Source organism: Mustela putorius, unplaced genomic scaffold (assembly GCF_011764305.1).
Source record: "Mustela putorius furo isolate JIRA1106 unplaced genomic scaffold, ASM1176430v1.1 tig00003867_pilon_pilon_pilon, whole genome shotgun sequence".
NCBI classification, from domain to species: Eukaryota; Metazoa; Chordata; class Mammalia; order Carnivora; family Mustelidae; genus Mustela; species Mustela putorius.
In genome coordinates this window covers 15,211,733-15,234,418 of record NW_025422019.1, presented here as the reverse complement: position 1 = coordinate 15,234,418, position 22,686 = coordinate 15,211,733, and the positions used below count along the sequence as shown (strand labels likewise).

General features: G+C 40.7%; 1 protein-coding gene across 5 annotated transcripts in view; it reads left to right on the top strand.

Moving 5' to 3' along the window:
- NCKAP5 (NCK associated protein 5) overlaps positions 1-22,686 on the top strand; it is a 971,589-nt gene that overhangs the window by 207,736 nt on the left and 741,167 nt on the right. Inside the window, exon 1 of one of the 5 annotated variants that reach the window (XM_045066494.1) lies at positions 13,816-15,655. The exons of 2 other annotated variants lie outside the window; for them this stretch is intronic. In XM_045066494.1, coding sequence (XP_044922429.1) covers positions 15,512-15,655 — 144 coding nt within the window. In that variant the 5' untranslated portion in view covers positions 13,816-15,511. Of the gene's footprint in view, positions 1-13,815; positions 15,656-22,686 lie in introns of those variants that run through there. 2 more of the 5 variants (XM_045066496.1, XM_045066499.1) reach the window with 2 other exon arrangements.

Sequence of the window (22,686 nt, the reverse complement as noted above, 5' to 3'; positions counted from 1 at the left end):
GTTGATCTACTTGCTCTTCAGAGAAAATTGAAATTATTGAAACCAGGTTTTAAGTTTGTGTGAGTATTTTGAGGTTGATCTAAAATTACAAATTAGTAGCAGTAGTAAAAAACAAAATGTGATAGAATAAAATACAACCTAATTACTTGATTGGTTAAATTAGGTCAAATACCTCTAGAGAATAATATTTTTACTCTTATTTTCAGAGTTAACATTTACAGAATCTATTTTAGGGTCTAGATGTTCTAAGTGCCTTACTTTTCTCAAACCTTTATTTATTTGACTCCAAAGGCATGGACTACAGCCCCTAGACTGTAACCCCAAATTATACTGCTTTTGTAACCCTAGTTGATAGGCCCATTTTGCCAGGAATAAAAGATCTATAATATTTTATCCAAAGTTATCTGCAAATCTGTATTGGGAATTACAGTTATATGTAAATAACTGGAATTATTTTGTCCCCCCAAGCTTTATTTTACAGTCTGATGGTATGATGTGTTACAAGTATAATCATAAAAGAGTTTATTTATGCAAAGCTTTCTATGTATTTTCAATGAGTTCTGCCTCAAAGCACTGTTCAAACAGAAACCCTAGTGTCCCCTGGTATTCCAGCTAAAAAGGTAAATATTTGTAATAGGCATACTGTAGCCATATTCTCAACATTGGCAAGAGCATTCATTTCTTTTCATGCCATGCTGCCAGAAGCTGGCACCCACCAACACCTGTGGCTCACATCGAAATGTGAGTCCTAGGTTGGTGTTTTCTTTTCCACTGAAGGGTTCTAGTGAACAGGAGAGAGGCATGGACTTCAGGCTCTGAATTGCAGAATAAAGAAATAACACTGGATCCATTAGCAACTCGAATTACAGAGATCCCAAGGGAGAACTAAGTTGGACTCTCCACAGTCACAACATTCTAGAACAGTGCTTTCACCAAGTATTTTTTTTTTTAAGATTTTATTTATTTATTTAAGAGAGAGAGAGAGGGAACACAAGCAGGGGGAATGGAGAGGGAGAAGCAGACTTTCCAGGGGAGCAGGGAGCCTGATGCGGGGCTCGATCCCAGCATCCAGGGATCATGAACTGGGCCCAGGCAGACGCTTAACGACTGAGCCACCCAGGTGCTCCTCACCAAGTATTTTAAAATGCAGGCAAATTCCCTTCTTCAAATGAATATTATTGTTAACTTCAGCAAGGAAAAGACATAAAGTAGTATGGGGCTCCTATTCATTCAGTGCTTTCTCTGTGACAGGCACCAGGTAAACTCCTTGCTTGGTTTTCCTTATGTGAGTCAACAAACGACTGCATGAGGTAGGCATGTCATCATCCTCCATTATAAGAGAGAGTTTACCTAACTTGCGGAAGTCACGAAGTCAAGCCTCCTCTCAGGGGAAGCACAGAGCTCAAATGCAGATACACTAGATCTTCGCCAAAAGGCCGAGAAGCGATTCAAATGCAAATAGACTAACCCCAGAGCCCAAGTAGACCTGCTCTTGTGAGAACAGACATGGGGTGGGGTCATCCCCAGGAATCCTCTATACTTTTGTCCTCACCCACGTGTTAGCATGTGGAACTTCTCCAGCAACCCGAGAGAGCACACTCAAGTTTGATAAGTGATATGAAGCTGAGAGAGAAGACCTATGTTTAATCTCCAAAATCATATTTTTAAGGAGTGGGTATGTGATGATTTGTTTTGTTGAGTTTCTTTTTTTACTCAGATGTTTTCTTTTTTTCCAGCTTCATTGAGACATGATTGACAAAAAAAAAATGTATATATTTGTGGTATGCTACCGTGGTGTGCTACATCAAAACATGATGTTTTCTTTTCCTTTTTTTAAAATAATTTTATATTTTTTTATTAATATATAATATATTAATAGCCCCAGGGGTACAGGTCTGTGAATCGCCAGATTTACACACTTCACAGCACTCACCATAGCACATACCTTCCCCAACGTCCGTCCATAACCCAACCACCCTCCACCCTCTCCCAACCTGCCTCCCCCTGGCAACTTTCAGGTTTTTTGTTTATTTGTTTTTAATTTGATGGGGAGAGAGAGAGAGAGATCACAAGTAGGCAGAGAGGCAGGCAGAGGGGGAAGGGGAAGCAGGCTTTCTGCTTAGCAGAGAACCCGATTCGGGGCTCAATCCCAGCACCCTGAGATCATGATCGGAGCCAAAGGCAGAGGCTTAACCCACTGAGCCACTCAGGCACGCCCCTTAGTTTGTTTTGTGAGATTAAGAGTCTCTTATGGTTTGTCTCTCTCCTGATCCCATCTGGTTTCATTTATTCTTTTCCTACCCTATGTTGCTTCTCAACTTCCTCATATCAGGGAGATCATATGATAATTGTCTTTCTCTGATTGACTTATTTCGCTAAGATAACATGGTGTTTTGATGTACAAATATGTTGTGAATGATTACCACAATCAAGTTAATTTAAATATCGCTTCATGTAGTTATTTGTGGGCATGTGTACAATAAGAACATTTAATATTTACTCTTTTAGCAAAAATTCAAGTATACAATGCATTATTATTACCTGTAGTCACCAAGCATACGGTAGAGCTCCAGAAATTATTCATTTTTCATAACTGAAACTTTATATCAACATGTCTAAATTTCTGTCCATCTTCCAGCCCAACCCCCCCGCACGCCCACCAGTACTTGGATGCCACCATCCTACTCTCTGCTTCTGTGAGTTTGAGAATGTCAGGATTTAAGTAGGAAGACTAGGGCAAGTTCAGGAATTTGGGTTTCATTTTCTAGATGAACATTCTAGAAAGAGCAGCCTGGTGCTTCTCCAGGGTGTGGCTGTAGGGGAGACAAAGCTAGAGACAGAGAGATGAGCAGGATGAATTATTCTCAAGTCTGACTGCACAAAGTGATGTGAGAAGCTTTAAAAAAAAATACCATTACTTGGGCCCCAATTCATCTCGAGTAAACCACATCCCTTGGGGGTGGATCCAGGCCCTGGTCATGTTTTCAATTTTCCCTGTGAGTCTAATATGCAGCCAACACTAAGAATCCCTGAGCTGGAAGAATGTCAGTTGAAATACAGGAAAGAGTGGATGACAGTTTGGAGTGTACAATGGTAATTGGGGTGCAGAGGGTGGATTTCAAAAATAATTGGAAGGTAAACATAAATATAGCAAGAATCGAGAGTCATGTCTGGGAGGGTGCTGGAAGAGAGATGAGCTGTCAAGAAAGGTTCCTTCCTTGGAGGCCTGGGTAGGTGGCAAGGCCTGCAACCAAAATAACTAATTCATAGAGTAGCTATTTTACCTGGGAGGATGAAAAGTTAGACTTCGGCGGTGCAGGATACCAGGTGTCGCAAGGACAACCAAAGAAAGGGTGCGTAGTCACCAAAGTGGGGGATGAAAGAGAAACCCCAATGTGTAAGTAGCAGGTGAGAGAAGAGGACACCATGAAGTAGCCAGAAAAACAAAGGGGATGTCCAAGGGACTCATGTAGCCTTCACTGTCCGATATGATAACTGTAGCCACATACTCATGTTTAAAATAGAATCCATTCTTTGGCTGATTTGATAAGTGGGGAAGTCCCTGACTCTTCCTACTAAACTCTTTGGAGGCCTGTAACTTCTCTAACTTTATTGTATTTGTTCATTTAATCATTCACTCATTGCCTCAGTCATATACTTACCCAGCCTCTTACTCCTTTTCTGTCCAAGGAGGAAGCTGGTGATGCCACACCCAGAATATGGTGAGTGCTGTAGAGGCTGGCCCTCTTCCAACTTGGTAAAGCTGGTCTGTCTTTGTTTTCAGCTATGGGAGCTGTGTGTCTAGTCATCTCATTATCTTGCGGTACCTATTAAAAACATTTCTCTCTCTTACTCTAGACACAGGAACTGCATTTCAGTAATGAGTGATAGGACTTGCTGAATACATGGATTAAAAAAAAAAATGTAAAACGCTCTGGGATTTTCCAGGATAAGAAGTCATTACAGATGTTGTGTTATTTCAGATGTCTTGGAGATTAAATAGGCCTAAACCAGCTCCTGAGCATTTTATTAGTGAATCTGTGTCATTTGAAAATCGTTCCCTGAAACTTTCCCACCCACTCTCTAACCCCCACTTGAATAAAGGAGTAATTAGGGATGAGCTCAGAATCTCCACTTGGCCTTGACCTATTCCAGATGGTGTAACAGTCACGGCCTTATCAGTAAAGAGTAGAAAGGCAGGCCGGGGCTATGCCAAGAAAATAATACTTGCATTAAAAGAAAGTCATTCGGATTTGCATTAAAACCCTTACTTGTCTCTTATTTAATATTGTTCATTGCTCTCTCATTATTCACTTTGCTGATGCATAGAAGCACACGTACTCTGCGCTCTGGAATTGTTTCTGAAAACAGTCTGTCAGTCCTGTTCTGAATTGTCATGCTTTGATGGTACAAGGAAACATCTTCCTTTAAAGAAATTCTAATAGAAAATCCTTTATAGTCAGCTGTTCATTCAGCAATTGTTTATTGATCACCTACTATGTGCCGCAATAATGTAATGTATTAGAAAACACAGTTATATAAACTCTACTCTTAAGAGATTCGTAATCTCATATTGGAAAATATATGGCTCTGCTGGTCATTGATTTGAAGGGTTTTTACCTTTTTAACCTACTTCCTCTTCACAACAACGCTGTGAGATAGTGTCATTATCAACCTCATTTTGCAGATGAGGAAACCGAGGAATATAGAATTAAATGGCACATCCCCAGTTATACAGTTAAGAAAGGCAGAACTGGGATTGTACTGGGGCTGCCTGTCTCCAGTCTATGCTCTTCACCACTGTACTTCCTTTCCCCTGCTCAACTGTGATCTCTGGTGGGAGACAAAAAGGAACCACCTTTGAAATTATTTGTAGAATGTGGTTAGAGTTTATCTGTGGTTGACATTTAGCTCTCTATATATAAATTATTCTTAAAAAGGAGCGCTTTTAACATAAATGCTCTTTCTCTTCTTATCAAGCATTGTCCAGCCAAATAGAAACAATGGAAGAGGTAAACATTTAGCTTTACCGTGCATACCTTGGGTTATCTTTGAGAATTTTTGACCTCTGAAATCTAAAATAGTTTTATAGGTATTCTTGGAATCTTTCATTCCAAGTGTTTAAGCAATGGGTGTCTGGAATGATGACCGATTGCTTTGTTTTAGAAGCCTTAGGTAAATATTTATACACGAGTAGTGACCTTTGCGACGCTCCACAAACCAGATTCCACTTCGGTCCCCGTTACCAGTTTTCCCAGTTGCCTTCACATTCATAAATGCGCCTAGTACCCAAACCAAATGTCCTCAGGAACACAAAGAAGGTAAGTAGAGCAGTAGCCCCAAAATTTCCAGAACAATTTTATTAAGACTTGGGTTTCTGGGAAAGTTTTATTTTATCACTCAGCTATTATCTTGAATCTGTCATGCACTCAAAGTTTGACCTTAATTCAGCTCTCTACCATCTGGGCTATCACTGTTTTGTAGAGTACTTTTTCTACCCAGATAGGTAACAGGATTTGGTGACAGCTTTCAATTATATTACCACTGAAACTTTTAGAGGTATAGGATTTCTTTGTGTAGGCTGGTCCTTGACTATGACTTACTTAGGCTAGTACTTATTGGCCCATAAAACTGGCCTGACTCTGTAAAATAACTCCCTAATTCTTCCAGAGTGAAAACCTCTAATGGTGTTTATCAACACACATGGAAATAATCTAGATGACCATCATGAGGGACCCAAGAGAGGACCCCGAGGGACTCCTGGTCTATTGAATAAGGCCATATAGTAATGAGATCCCTGCCCAGTAGAAGTATCACCTAAACTCCAGCTTTCTAAAGTCCTATTGTATTCTTGAGAAAGAGTATTTGAAGCAAAAGGAATGAAATTGTCAGAGAAGTTATGGTGCAAAAGTGTCTTTAAGTATCAGAAAGACTCCCACACATAGAGGAACAGCCTTGACCCCATCATTCCGTGGCAAATGCACAAAAGAGAAAATACAATTACTTAAATAAAGAAAAATACTCAATTTGCCAAATTAATGACATTCAAAATTATAGTAGAATATTGGATAGCATTCCAGTTTTCCCTTACCTACTATTAAAAAAAAAAAATTAATGGCCAGTCTTCATGAGCCAGTGGTAAAATCTGTTCTTCTATGTTTCACTTGTGATATGATTCCTCCATAAATAATTTGGCACTATATATCAAGAACCATAAAAATGTTCTGATTTTTTGACCCACCAATTCTCCTTTTGGGAACCCAAAATATGAAGAAACCCCACAAATAAAGATATTCATCACAACAATGTTTAAAATACTATAATGTAGGAAGATACTTAAATGCCTAGTAATGAAGAATGGTTACAGAAATTATGCCCATTTTGTAGGTGCATTAAGTAGAGATACTCTTCTTCTAGGATCTAGTCAACATAAATATTTATTGCCTTTTGTGTGCCAGGCACTGTTCCAGATCCTGACACTACGGTGATGAGCAGAATGATACCATCTGCTCCCGAGCCCACGAAGCTTAGAGTATGGTAGGGGAGTTAGATGTTAATGAAAATAATATGCCACGTTCATGGCCGGATATTTGGGAAGGCCAGTTTGATTGTTTGAAGATTTGCCCTCAGCATGCTCCTTGACAGACTTGGGTCTGAAGCTGAGACAGTCAGTGTGCAAGATGAATAACCTTAATGTTGTGTTTATCTGGGGCTTAAGAGCATAGATAGGTAATGGGAACATTTGACAGCACGGAGGGAAGGAGGTGTGGCGCTCTCAAGGCACTCAAGCCATCAGTGCTGTTAGGAGCTCTGCCATCTGACATTTTCCAGCTCAGCTGAGTTTTCTGTTGACCTGCCTAAATGTCTAGGATAACAGCATTTCTGTTTCTCTCGCGTATTTTTTTTTATTATTCTATGTACTGGAAACAGGCTATGAATAATTAAAGAGCAATTTTTATTGTATCTTATGAAACTATAATGATGCTTAGTTTGTTGCATGATATAGATAATGTGATAGGATTAGTCCTGCAGTTTTGCTGCAAACAGCCCTGTTCCCTTTTCAAAGTTTAATGAGTTCTTGCTGTGACAAAGGACAACAGTAGACGCTTAAAGAAAATTCACTTTTCAACCTAATTTGCAGACACCGAAGCAAAGGCTAAGGAATGACATAACAATAGATTCCGTGATTTGGATATTTATTGGATCCTAGTGTGTTGGGGTTCCCTCGGAGGGGTGGAGGCGACCGGACCAGCCGGAGGCCCCTTCCTGGGGCTGAGCGGGATGGCGAGTGTCGCGAACCCGGACGCACCAACGGACGACACCAGGCTCGGGGAATCTGTCAAAGCAGGATCTCACTTTATTGAGCGGGGTTGCAGCTTATATTGGGTAGGGGATGGGAAATGAGGTCAGCGGGGAGAGAGCCTATGGGGTTTGGTTACGTAGTCAGTAACTGGGTAGGGTGTGTTGGGCGAGAGGAGGAAATATCAGAGATATGCGGAACCGAAACCGCCACGTAGGCGCCAATACTGCCATGGTGGCGCCTTTTCTAGCCGGAAGAGAAGGCAGGCCAGCGCCATCTTTGCTGTGCCCAACACTAGTGTATGGTGAATGCATATGTTTCAGAGGAAAACACATTTATTTCTTTTAAATGAGACGATTTTATAGACTTACAAAGCACTAACACATTTTTGGGTCTTGGGTTGTGAATTTTAAATTTTCTTTCGTGTAAATGGATTTGATTCTTTGATTCAGGGGACACTGATTCCTTGTTTCTTCTTCTTCTTCTTCTTTTTAAGATTTTATTTATTTATTTATTTGATAGACAGAGATCACAAGTAGGCAGAGAGGCAGGCAGAGAGAGAGGAGGAGGAAGCAGGCTCCCTGCTGAGCAGAGAGCCCAATGTGGGGCTTGATCCCAAGACCCTGAGATCATGACCTGAGCCAAAGGCAGAGGCTTAACCCTCTGAGCCACCCAGGTGCCCCTCCTTGTTTCTTCTGATGGCAAAACAACTAGTGCCCCTCTCCCTTTCCATCTTTATTAGCTTCACCTCCATCCCCATCTCCACCCCATCCAGAATCAGTATCATGAAAAAGCATTTGCTACTGAGGTTTAGGTATGATTGCTAAAAAATAAAATAAAATAAAATCCTTCTCTCATAGATGCCCAGATTACAAACCTGCTGTCAAAAAGACCACTCACTAGCCGGGTCGCCATGTTTCTTGGTGCGTCTGTGTTTATGCAGACATCGTAAGACCTCATGTTACTGCTTACACTGCAAAGATCTCAACTCATCTTTAATAGCTTCAGCATGTTGTCTCCAGGAATGAGTCAGTGGAACAAAAAGGCCACATCAAAGAGGCAGACTTCAGGGCTTCAGAGCTGCGTACGTTGGACATGGATCTCTCCTCTTCTGCCTCTAAAAGGCCAGAGTGGGTGCCAGTGGTCATTCAAATATTGCATCCACACACAGTAATTAAGTCTATGCTGGAAGTAGAGGACGCATTTGGAGACAACTTGAAATGCCCCCATTGAAACATAGGACACATGGAGAGAGGGACTGACCAACTTGACAGAAAAGCCAGGTTCTGTCTATGTTTGCCTTCTGGGGAATTATTCCTGCAAAGTCTGAGGCTTTCTCAAATGTAGTATAGTTTGTTTCAAACGTGTCTATTGGCCCTTGGGCACCTTGGTGAAACAGATTCTCTCTCTCTTTCCCATTCAAAAAACAGTAAGACTTTTGAGATTTTTAGTTTACTTTTCTTTCCTGTTGATGTACAGTATAAATAAGCACTATTGTATTTTTTTTAAGATTTTATTTATTTATCTGACAGACAGAGATCACAAGTAGGCAGAGAGGCAGGCAGAGAGAGGGTGGGGGGAGCAGACTCCCTGCTGAGCAGAGACCCTGATCCACCAGTGGCTTGTTCCCTTGATCCCAGGACTCTTGAGATCATGACCTGAGCTGAAGGCAGAGGCTTAACCCACTGAGCCACCCAGGTGCCCCGCACTATTGTATTTTTATGTTTATTTTATTTTCAGCTGCCTTAATACAGTCTGATTTTAGAAAGATTTTGTAATATTTCTTGGATGTTCTAGGTATGTATAATTCCATCTGTAGTCATTTTTGTATACTATATTATTTCTAATATTTGTCTCATTTATTTCATTTTCATTTATTTCATATTTATTTCATATTATTTCATATTATTTATTTCATATTATTTCATATTATTTCATATTATTTCATATTATTTATTTCATATTTCATTTATTACATCTGCTAGTCATATTACAGCAGCTCTTACTACATCAAACAGTGTTGAAAAGCAAACACTGGTAGAAGACATTCTTACCTTATTTATGATTTTAAGTGTGTTTTCTATTGGTTTCTGATAAATGCTTTCTCATGCATAGGAAGTGTCCTCTGATGTTTATTTTACTTGAAGTCAAGAAGAGTTCTTACAAAATAGTAGTAAATGATTTTTAGCATCTAATGACATAATCACTTTTTCTTTTAATTTGTTAATTTAAACTTAATTGATAGATGTTTTAAATGTTGCTTCATCCTTATATAACCAAAACAAACTATACTCGGTCATAGTGTGCTTTACTACAAGGCTGAATATAATTTGCTACCATTCCATTTACAACAGTTAATTTTATAAAGGGAATTCGAGTTTCTTCTTTTATGCCATTTTTCATCAGACTTTCCTGTTCAGACATACTGACTTAGTGAACGTTATTTCTTACTCTTTGTTTTATGTCTTTTTATCTTCTCTTCTTGATCAGGATGCCAAACATTGCTTGTTTTGTCTTTTCAAATAATCAGCTTTCAGTTTAACTTATCCTTTGTTTGCTTGTTTCCTTGATATTTTGGTTTTGATGTTGTCTTTCTATCTGGAACAAGTTCCCTAAGATTTCCCTACCTCATTTTTAAAGTCTCAGCTCAGATGCCTCTGGCGGAACTTTGCTGAAGACATTTCATGGCCACGCTCCCACCCTAGGCCCTCCTATTGTGTTACCCTATGTTGTGTTCTGTATTTATAATTTGTAATCACTATCTGAAATTGTTCATTTATTTTTAGATTTTCCAGTAGCTTTTATTTGTTACAACCATTTTCAATTCACGGAAAAAATGAGAAGAGAGTCCAAGATTACCATGTATTTCACACCTAGTTTCCTCTGTGATTACATCTTACATCCATATGATACCTCGGTCACAATTAATAATACGGTGTTATTAATTAAGATCGTACTTTATTCAGATTTCCTTACTTTTACCTAATATTCCTTTCCTATTCCTCTATTCTATTCCTTTGAGTTGTCATGTCTCCTTGGGCTCTTCTGGACTACCACAATTTCTTAGTCTTCCCTTGTTTTTGAGGATTTTGACAGTTTTTAGGAATATTGGTCAGGTAATTTGTAGGAAGCCTCTTGATTGAAAATTGTCTGGTTTTGTTTTTGTTTGTTTGTTTTCATGATTATAGGGGGAGGCTATGGGCTTGGGGAGGAAGACCACAGAGGTCAGGAGCCCTTTCGATCACTTTCTATCAAGGGTTCATACTATTAACAGAATCTATCACAGATGATGTTGACTTGGATCCCCTGGCTGAGGTGGTGTTCGTCAGGTTTCTCGGATGATATAATTATTCTTTTTCACCCTGCCCATATTGTGTTAAAAGTGTAGGGAAAGGTGCTGTGTGGCTCAGTTGGTTAAATGGCCAACTCTTGATTTCTGCTGAGGTCATGATCTCAGGGTCGTGGCATCAAGCCCCATGTGGGGTTCTGTGCTCAGCTTAGAGTCTGCTTGAGGATTCTCTCTCTTTCCCCCTGTCCCTACCCCTGTTCCTGCTCTCTCTCTCTTTCTCTCAAAAATAAATAAATCATTTTGTTTTAAAGTGTAGGGAGTTATGTTTCTTTCCACCAAGTGTGAAATATTTACATAAATTATTTAACCATTAATTTTTGTTCATCTATTAATTATCAGCAATCATTTTGCTGCCATGTCCCTGAATCTAGACAAGTGCAAAACACAACAAAAAAACAACTCTGAGTCACTGTTCAATGAATGTTTGTGAAATTAATGTATAAATTAATTACTAGGCAATTTATTTTAGTTTTTTTTTTCAGTGCTCTTCTGTTCAAGTTTATTTTGTTTTCATGAGGTTAACTCCCTAAGTTGAAAGTTTAATTCATTTATTTCCATCCTCTCTCTTTCTTAAAAACATTTTAAGTTATAGCTTTTCTTCTGAGTTTAGCTGCATCGCAGCTTTGATTGTTGTATTGTGCACATCATATAATTTGTAATTTGTACTTTTATTGCTTTTTATTCTTAGATTATTTAGAAGACTATTTTTTTTACTTTAAATGCACTTAGATATTTGTGTTTCTTGTGTGGTTCTTATTTTTTCCTCATTTTCTTCAAGGAATTTTAGAGTTTTCTTTGTGGACATATATGTAATCACTTTTTGTAAATTTTTATCCCATAGCCAAAAAAAAAAAAAAAAAAAAAAAAGAGTACATTTTCTGCTTTATTATACAAATTACACAAAACAAAAATTTTGTACTTGACCTTTGTCTGGCTTGCCATTTGAAATATTTAGAATTTGGGCTTCAGAATCTTACGTCCTGGCCGTTATAATATACATCTTCCTTTTCAAAACATAAAGCTTTTTACTGTTCCTATTATTGCAGTTCACTATGATTATTGTTATCTCTTTAGATTTCACTTTAACTTTTATTCTTTACATATCACTTTCATTTGGTTTTGCCCTCTTTTTCCCTCTAGCCACAGGGCACGAGTTTCTGCTGAAATGCCCTCTTCTGTAAAATCTCTTACCCCTTATTATCTGATGCAGCCCTCTGCTGACAGCCCCCCACACCTCCCACAGCATTTTACAAAGATGGGTCATATACTTACAGTTTTGTAACTAGCTTTGCCCTAGACTAGTATGTCCAAATACCAACCTCGTCCCTACCCAGGTGATCTAAGACCCCTCAGACCTTCTGTTCCAAAATAGACTTCTCAATCTGTATGTATTTCAGAAACTTGCTCTTTATGCATTCTTCTGCCAACGGATGTTTCAGTTGTAAACCTATGACCGAGGAGTCGTCTCGGTTGGATGTTCTACTCAAGGGAGATCCTAGGGATAGAGGATGGTGAGGACAGACCTGTGCACACAGGGGGGCCCCATACGCCCTAGCTTTACCCTTTGAATTGGATCCTGGCATCCTAAAGGCTTCCTTGTGGGAAAACCATTGAGTCATTGGCTTCATTTAGAGTTTAGCGATATTTTATGGCCTCTTGGACTATGAAGTTAAAATTCACAAGACCCAGAAAGCATAAATTACAATAACACCTTTATTTTCTTGGCCAAAATGGTTTGAGTTGCAGGAATGTTTTCATTTTTATAACTCTACCAAATGTTTGTATGGAGGTTTGCTTCTTTTTACCCCAGGCTTCAACACATTCTAAAAGAGGGCTTCACAAACTATCTTGGGCCTCAGAGCCACCCAGGGATTTTATAGAAATGCAGATTCTGACTCAGGAGGTCTAGGAGGGGGGAAGGTTTGTACATTTCTAACAGGTTTTAGTACTGCCAGTATAGCTAATCCTACAGACCACAATTTGTTAAGCAAGGGTATGAAGTCCTTCTGGATGTTTTTTTGAGTTCGTTTTTGGATTTAGTTCCCGCGCCCCTCAAAAAACAAAAACAAAAACAAAAACAAACAAACAACAAAAAACTCTGTGATAGACACATTTCATTTTTTACCTAAAAAATTTCAAGCAACTTGAAAATCCATGTCACTTACTGGGCCAGTCTATAAATATTTATTTCAAATGTCAATCCTAAAAATCAGAATCTGTTGGTTCAAACAAGATGCAAAACAATACATCATATAACATGAAGTTAGCTCCCCAGATGAAATTCTAACATGATCTGAATACTAGCAAGTTGGGTGGCCAACTTATAGCCTGCCTAAGACTTTCATGGTTTTAGCACTCCAAGTGATGCTTCTTGGGAAATGCCCCAGTCTTGGGCAAACTGTGACAGTTACAGCAGCATGGGGAGGACTCTTTTGTATTCTAGACGCTTCTGTAATCTACACTCCCAAAGTAACTGTTTAAAAGACACAGTACTTCCTGACACGCAGGACTGTCAATGTTTGCCTTAAACAACAAGTCACTTGTCCTTAATTATTCCTCCTAAGAGGTAATCAGGCTTGGAGCCTTATCATGGGGTTGGAGTGCCTTGCCTGGGGTCCCACATGTTGACTGAGGTTTCAAGTTCTTTATCTATGCTCATGGTGAACACACATGTGAGCCGCTCACTCTCTTAACCAGATGAATATTTATTAAATTGGTTTTGGGGGCAATTAGTTTTAGTTTTGAACCTCTCATTAAGATGACTTATTAAAAGCAATCAAACATCCAAAACCCTTTCTTCTATTTTGTGAAGCTGAATACACAGGTGATAAACAGGATATATTTTAAACATTCTGTCTTTGGAAAACTGAATTTCACCATGGGTTTACATCTGGAAATGTTCTTCACATTTGCTTGTTTGTTTGTTTGTGGTTTTTGGTGGAATATTAGTTATCTTACCAGCCATGATATTATCAATATTGTTTGAAAAATTTACCTCACATTTGTTAAAATTTACTAAAATTGCCTGTAAAAGCAAACAAAGGTCATACAGTAGCTTGTCTTTCTAGTGGGATCGTGAGATAAATGACACAAATCCATTCTAATTGGATCCAGAAATCCCTGGGCATTTGGCAATTAGTAGTAACAATTGTTCCATTAATAATGTATAATATTCCTAATGCCAAGTGTGTTATGTGTCATTAAGCAAAAAAAGCTCTGAAAAAGTCTTGGTTTTAAAAAAGAGCAAGCTTGAGTGTGGTCAAACTTCAGTTTTGTGATGATTCAACATGTGAAGTGGATTTATTAAAGCCTGAAATCAAACTGTGCTTCCAGAATGTGAAAGAGGGGTCTGGCGCAGTGTTCTGCTTAAAATCACTAACTGACTAAAAAATGTCTTCGGCCGCAACCAAGTAGTAGGCATTAGATACGGGTCATCAGTTTTCATTGGAATGGTGGCGATGTCAGTTAGTATTTGTCAAAACCCTAAATACCTTGTAGTAAAGTATTGCAACAGACTGTAAATGTTCTCCTTAGACTCTCTTGGAGAAGTGGACATGGGGAACTGGATAATTGCCTGAGAAGATACCTGATGGAACTGCTTCCATGCAGAGATGCTCTTGAGCTTGGAACTTATCCCAAATTAGATGTATTGAGATCACTGAGCTGTATTTTGCAATTCAAATATTCTAGCACTTTCCACAGCAACCTCCTAGGCTCCCCTGTGGTGGGGTCCTTTGAATGTTCACACATATGTGGGGGGTTTTGTTCTCTGGGGTATGAAGCCATAGTAAGATTAGGTAGAAAAGAGACCACATGGGGCATATTTGAGAGCTGTGCTTTGATGGTAAATTCACACTTTGAAAAAATCCCAAAGTGAGTAACTTTTGAGGCTTCTGATCCCAGATGGTGCTAAAGACCACAGCTTAGTGTTTCTCAGTGGCTTTCCAAGTCTATCTGTATTATGTAAAAGACATTAACCATTCATTAAATGTCAGGAAATTTGGTGTTGGAAAAAGTCATGGAGACATTAGAAGGGTATGTACTTCACCTATGGCTAAACCATTTTGTCCCAGATGAATTCCTTTGCCCAGGGAAGAATATTACTCTTCTGTTATCTGAATTCTTTTTTTCCTTGGTCTTAAAAATAGGCCCCAGGCAATGTCCTTTATTCCCTAGGCTTATCTGTTATTCCAGAAACCTGAGGAAATCATCCCTGTTTGTAACACTAAGGGATCTGCAGGCTGTAGTTCACACTTCCTGTTAAGACATTGTTGTTCAAGTGCTTAAGCTTAGAAATGGCTGATGATAAGACTCAACAAAACAATATGGCAAATGGCTATCCCATTTGGTTTGATATTCTGCCCCTCTTTGCCAGGCTGTAAGATGATAGATCTCCTGGTGTTGAGTTTAGGCTCCTTGAGGACTGAGGCCAAGTATCCATCATCCTTGTGTCTTCCCAGATCTAGCCTGACCCATCTGAGATGGCACCCTAAGTGCGGCCATGTCTAGGAACTCTCTGGTCCCAGTCACTGTGTCTCTCAGCAGCCAGCGTGTAATGGGAAACTCTCCTGCTCCCTGACCTTTGGCATCATCTCACATACCACACTGTCTTGTCTGTCCCTCCAACTAGACGCTGGGGATCAGATCTTTCATTTTTGCATCTCCAGTGCCAAACGCAGTAGGTACTCGATATGTGTTGAGACAAATGAGTGAATGGAAGGCTCTTGGTAAAGAATCGCTGAGCTGAATTGAATAGAGCGGGCACACCCTCTAGCTATCGCTGGGGTAGGATTAGTGCAGGTGATGTAATGTAACTTGACAAGGTAGTTAAATATTGACAGGCAGGAGGAAGCACACTGGGAATGTTCAGAAAGAGGAAAGGAAGGTTTGACTGGGGCTGTCAGATCAGAGAGCAGAGGCGGGAAGGAGCCAAAGCAACCGGCTGCTGTATCCTGATGACCCAGGAAGGTCGCTTGCTGGTGCACTTGGCTTCTGCTTCAGCAGAGGTAAGGTTTGGAGCCTGGCTGGGAAGATAATGGGTTGTGATGTGAGTAAATGCAGACTCTGTGCCTGTGGCTTGGAGATGGCTGGCATCCCAGACGCTCTCTGCTGGCTTCCCCTTCTTGTACAGCTCAGGCTGATCCTCATTTAAGGCAAAGAACATGAATTCCATTTGAGTCTGTCTCCTCTCACCCCACCTGACCACACTCCCATATGATTTGTGCTTTAATATAACCTCTTAAGGTGACTGGGGTAGGATGCTGGTGCATGCGTTTGGAATGCTTAGTTGAGGACTTTGTCCATATGAATTCATTTGTAAGTGCTCTTTGATGCTAATGATTAGAGACATGCATAGCAATAGGATTAGGAGGTCATGAACATGTTCAGTGCTACCTGGGTGCCACTTTTTATATGCAGGGGTGAGGCGGGGAGAGAGACTGACGCCAGGCAACATTTTTAGCTCTTCTATCAACTAAAGGAGCAAGCAGAGGTGAGGTCAAGGAGAATATCAGCTAAGTGGGAATATGCCAACAGACAGCAGGCAGAGCAATGGTTTAAGCAGGTCTAGCACTGCATTTAGAAAGGGAGAGAGGTCACCTTGAAGGAAAAAAAAACAAACACCCCATCTAATTTGCGAAAGACTGTTTAATCAATTGGCATGTTTCAGGTTAGTTTTTAATGAGAGAGAAGCATGTGTCATTCTTATAATTAAAAAGTCACATGCACCAATAAGAAAGAGAATATGCTGTATGTCCAACAGGGGTTCAAACTCATCTTCGCAGATTAGGGCAGCTTAATGTCCATGAGTCTCTGTTTCTTCACCTGTGAAACTGGCAAAACGAAGCCTCTTGGCAGGTTATTGTGAGGCTTGAATAAAATAAGACATATAAAACCACACTGGAGTCAGCCTGCTCTGGCGCTGTTCCCTCCAAAATATTTGCTCCCCTCTCTCAAGTTCCAAGACTTATTTTCTTGGATCTCTTCTTAAAAATAGCTTTACTGAGATATAATTCACATACCATAATACCCACTCATTAAAAGTGGACTATTCGGTAGTTTCTAGGGTATTTTCAGAGTTGTGCAACCATCACCATTACTGGTTTTAGAATATTCTCTCAGCACAGAAAAAAACCTCATACCCATCAGTGGTCACTTACAATTTCCTCCCAGTATCCCCAGTCAGAGGCAACAGCAATCTTCTTTCTAAATCTGTAGATTTTGCCTGTGCTGGACATTTCATATAAGTGGGATATATATAATATTTATCTTTTGAGACTGCCTTCTTTGACTCCCCATAATATTTTCAGGGTTCATCCGTGGAGTGACATGTGTTAGTACTTCATTTCTTTTTTATTGCCAAGTAATATTCCATTGTGTGGATCTGTAACATTTTCTTTCTCCATTTCTCACTCGATGCAAATTTAGACTGTTTCTATTTGGGGGCAATTATGAATAGTGCCACTGTGAAACTACATAGAAGATTTTGTGTGGATGAACGTGTCCACTTTTTTTTTTTTTTTAAGATTTTATCTTTTTAGAGAGAGACAGCATGCACGCAAGCACAGCGGGTAAGGGGAGGAGCAGAGAAGGAAGGGAGAGAGAATCCCAAGCAGACTCTGCGCTGAGCATGGACCCTGGTGCGGGGCTTGATCCCACAATCTTGAGGTCATGACCTGGGCTGAAAACAAGAGTTGGGGTGCTGAACCAGCTGAGCTACCTAGGTGCCCCCAAATGTGTCTGTCTTTTTAGTTTAGTTGTAAACTAGGCTCTTCCACCCCATCTTCCTCAGAAATTGTGAGAAAATTAGAAAATCCTGGGATAGGGGGCTCAGTCAGTTAGCATCCAACTCTTGGTTTTCGCTCAGGTCATGATCTCAGGGTTGTGGATCAAGCCTCATATCAGCCTCTGTGCTGGGCATTCTCTCTCTCCCTCTCCCTCTGCCCCTCCTCACCCTCCCTCCCTCACCCTCTCTTAAAAAGAAAAAAATACTGGGGTAGGCTACCTTTCTCCATGTAGAAGTTGAGGAAAATGGCAAAATGCTCATCTCTCCTTCACAATATTGTGTCATGATAGTGGGTATTTGGCACTGTTTAAAGTCTTAACGTGAAAGTGGATCATATAAACCAGCTTCCCCTACTAGCTTATGTGACCTTATATTGTCTTGAGTTTTTTATACATAAACACTATAGGATCAAGTGTGGCTATGCATGCACGTAAACGTGTTTTTTGTTTGTTTGTAGAAAGAAATCATGGTTTTGCTGCTTAGGACAACAGAAGCATCTTAGGGAAGGGAAGAAGTTGCAAAATCAAATTTTCCAACAGTCTAGGGAAATGAGATAAATAAATGAAATTCATGGCTGAGATAAGCAACTATGGGACATGATGATTCATTCTAAATCACGCATGGCCTCACTGTTGTGGAGCCGTTAGGGAGTGGGGGTGATTATGGCAAACCAGAGAGCATGTGTCCTCTCTAGAATGATCAGAAACCATTGGAACTCCAGCTGTTTGTTCTCATGTAGGTACCTGAGCTTATTTGATAAGGTCTAATTTTTTCAAAGCAATTAATTTTGATTTTTTAAAAATTCACTTTGTGGTCCAAATGAAACATGCCTATGGATCACATTTACCCCACTGGGGATCCGTTGGTGAGCTTTTGAGTGTTGTAAGTCATATTACTTAGTGACCATAATATTTGAGGGTTAATTCCAGTATTGTCCCCTGACTAACTGCATTATTTTTGGTTTATCCCCATTTCTCTGACCCTCTGTTACCTATTTGGAAGGAAAGGGCATTTGATGAAATGTGTTCACTTGGTCTTTTTACCGTCCTAGGCTGGCATAAGGACAGCCCCAGTTCAGGGTTCTGTCTCTGACAGATTATGCGCAACACATTATGGACAGAAACATGGCTTTCCAACTGATGACAGCCTGAAAAGGCAAGGGTTGCTCTAAACCAGCCTCCTTTACCCCTTCTATAGTGTGGGTCTACTTGTGGCAAGACCTCCCAACTTTTGGCTGAAAAGGTCCTTTATTTTGCCTTCCTTTTGGAAGGATATTTCTTCAGCAAATAGAATTCTAGATGGACAAATTATTTCTTTCATTGTGACCAAGCCTGTCCTCAGCCCGAACTCACAAGGATTTAAAAAAAAAAAAAAAATTTCCATCACCTTATTACTGTGTCAAACACTCCGTTTATTTTTTATTTATAAAAACCTACCTATTACCAGTACCAAGGGCCGTGGAGTTCTCTTGTTTTGATATTTGCGGATTTCATGGCGAAATACTTCCAGTCACAACGTCCAAATGTAGCCAGCCCACAGCCCCAGGAATGAAAGCCCCGTGTGTTTGCCTTGCCCTGGCGCATACCACCCGGTTGTGCCTTGATGTTGGGCCGCAGACCCAGGAAAGCAGGAATGAAATCACAGCCCGGGCACCAGCGTGAGTGGCGCTCCTCAGTTCTCTGTTTGCCCGCAGGATTCTTCATTTTTCTCATACAGAGGCTGGTGCAGGAGGAACTTAAAAGAATACCAGGAGAACCATCCTTTTTTCTCTTTGGGAGTAGCCCTGAGGTCTGAACAGTCTAATGACCACATACTTCTGTTCAGTAGACTTCATTCCTTGCATAATTCGTTCCTCCAAGCAATCCTGTGAGGTAGGATGGAGCTGTTGTCCCCACTTGACCGTTTAGAAAACTGAGGTGGGGTGCTTGTCCGAAGTCAGAGTTGAGTAGCTGCAGGGCTGAAATCAGGTTGCCCATCACCGGACATACTCATTAGGCCCTTGGCCTCACAGATAATTTCTGCCTCTGCTGGAGATGCCATTACAGCAAGGGCTAAGAAGTCCCATGTAGTAGCTTCTAACACTGTCCTCTGAGAAAACATCCATTGTAACGAGTGGTTTGTGAAGGTGCAAATCATGTGTTGCCTATATGTAAGGAAAGTGGGCCTCAAAATTTCTTCCTGTCTGCTCCTTGCATGGAGGCAAGTTTGCGTTTGAAATCTTTGATGGAAAAGTCTTAGTTTTAAAGTAAAAAAATATATTTCCCGTCACCAAGTTTAGCGTTTATAACAACAGCCCTCTCAGTTAAATTTTTTTTTAACGAATTTCAAACACATTTCTCACATGGCAGTTTACATTTATTTTCTCCTATGCCTTTTCTTCTCACAGAAAATGCCGAGCAGCTGGCCACACTGACGACATAATAGCCCTCCGCCATGCTGGTCTATTTGACCCGTTCCTTCCCCAGCCTTCCCTTCTCCAGGCCAAATAATACCGAGGCTACTTAGCCTTTGCTCCCAGGTCCTATTCTGCTATCCTTTGATCTGCATTGTGGTCTTCTGAATCCTCCCATTGAAGGCGTGGAGGACAATAGCTCCATCTTGTAAAAAGTGCACTGAGGCCTCTCAAATGAGAGGTCACAAAGCCTGGGGCTTCCATCCCAACCCCTCGGATTAGCATGTTTCCCACATCATGCGTGGTGGAGTTAGCTCTCTCCTTCTGGAAGGACACCTGCCACTGGTCAGGCACTTTGCCAGCTGGTTGGCAGGCTAACCTCCTGAGCTCACAAAATCCACCTGAGAAAGTGAATCAGAGGCTGATTCCATGCCGTGACACCTTTAGGAGTGCCCGAGGCTCGCCTCCTGGGAGAGAATAGTCTGCGCCTTTGGGAGGAGGTGGGGAGTGGAAGGCAACCCGGGGTTAATGGGAAATCGCCATTTGGGGTTGTCACAAATCATGAGATGTTGGGCGAGCTGACCCTTCTGGCTCCTCTGGGGCCAATGTAAGCAAAGTGCCAACCGTCGGGGGCCAATAATAGGAAAAACCAGATGAGTCAAATCGAAGAGGAAGTGGTCCTTACAAGAAACAAAGCAAACAAAAGAATAGTTTTTTGGTTTTTTTGTTTGTTTGTTTGTTTTTTAATTTTAAAATATACTCTCTGGGGCAAAAAGAAAGATATTTTCATTATTCACATTACAGTGTAAGAAGAAAAGTGTTTTTCATTTTAAGCAACATTTTAAAAGCAGAGTATCTGGCAACCTTTTCATTGAAACTTGTTTCTTACTGTAATTCTAAGCATTGCCCCACCCTTCGATACAGGCAAACCCAAATATTTGGCAGGGAAAGGGGTTTTGTAAATTAAAAAGATACTGCACTTGGAGGCCTGTTTTCTTAAACTTGAGAAGTTGCATGTTGCTTTGGAAATAGAGTTTTCTTCTTCAGGATAAACCCTTTTGATCTGGGGATTCAGGATGTTTCTCACACAAAGCATAGAATGGCTAGTCTAGACTGAGCCGAAATCTTATTGAGTGATAAAAACAGAAAAACAAAACAAAACAAAACAAAACAAAAAAAACACCCTGCCTATAAATGCCCTGCAGAGAGTGGCTGTTTCAGTGCGATACCAAACTGACTTGTTTGGATAATGCCAAAACCGATTCTTTTCAATGCACACTAGACCTTTCCTCTGCAAATCCAATTTAACAGTAGAGGGGAAGCTCACATCTTTCAGAGTCAAGGCACTCTCAAGAGGCCCGTGGTGACCATTTGCTATGTCCTCTTAAAGACAGCACAGAGGACAGCTTCTCTTCCCTTCTAAAAGTGCCACGCTCTCAGAAGTCCTGAGACGTTCTCAAATGTTGAAATATTGAAAAATCGTTCCAGAGTGCATATTTTTTTGCTCTATAGTCTCATAGATGATTTCTGATCAATAAATCCGAAAGGTGTCTCTACTGAGCCTGTTTGGAATTTAGAAAAGAGAATACATGTGTTTTTTAGGAGAGGATGACCAGAATGAAATGTTCACTGGTTTCGTTCTATGAAACAAGGGACCTCATCTGTCCCATTCCCCACTGGACCTAGAGTCCCATATGGCCCCTGGCACAGAGAATGGTAGCCCCTGGTTATTTGTTTAATACGTAATAACCTGTCACGTCATGAAGAGGTAGGGGGAGCCTGAGGCTTATCCCAGCCACACAGAAACCTGAGATCACTTAGTAGCAGAGAGGAGAAGCACAAAATGAAAAACAGAAATATTGTATTCACTGTGACAATTGGTATAACTCACTTATTCTCAAAATCGAATCACACTGCTTACCATGTACCATTCCTGCTCCCAATGATGTCTTATTTCTGCTTAGCTAACCTCATCTCTGGGAATCAAAACCACATCTGATTGCTGTCTATACCTCTATCTATCCCTATATATCCATTCAGAGTAAATGCATAACTTGAAAAATAGAAAAAAGAAAAATAGGGTTGCTTTATTTTTTCCTCAAAAGCTTCAAGAAGAGATTGTCTGTGTATACAGAGGATTTGTGGCCCGTGACAAAATATTCAAATACGAAATAAAAATACCATTTTGAGGTAGAGCTCTATTTGGGGAATTAGAGTTTCCCTTAATTAACGAAGCTGCAAATTATTTGCATGTTCTGCTGCCCTGTGGTCAGTGGAACCCCTGGTGACCAAACACACTATTCAAAGTGAGAGCCAAAGCCCCTTTGACCTTTCCATGTATTGTCTGAGGGAGCGATGGTCAGCTGTCTCCAAAGTAAGCTGGGCCCGCAGCTGCTCTGCCAGCTGGCGGTCACGCGCACGCAGCAGAACTTGGAGGGGACCCATGGCCTCACCAGATGCCTTATGGAGGGCTCAGTCGATGCCCCACACGGTGCAAACTGATTCCATATTTCACATAAAATGCTTGGGTTTGCATGCCATCACCGATACTTTCTGTCTCACAGAGCGAGCACCTCACATTTGTAATTTAATTTTCCCAATGCACGAGCTGTGGTCAGATCCACAGCCACTGGCCACTGCCAGTGCCCAGACTTCTGGCATTTTGCAGGGAATTCCAGATGTACGGTCTTTTTGGCTGTGACATGGTGTAAATGGCAACATTAATAACCCACTTCTGCCAGGTGGGGCCAAGGCAGCATCAGTGGGGACCACTGGGTTGAATTCGCTTGTGCAACCCGACTGAATCAATCTGAGGGTATAGTGGACAGAAGCAGCTTGGTCTGCGTATTTACTGATTTAGG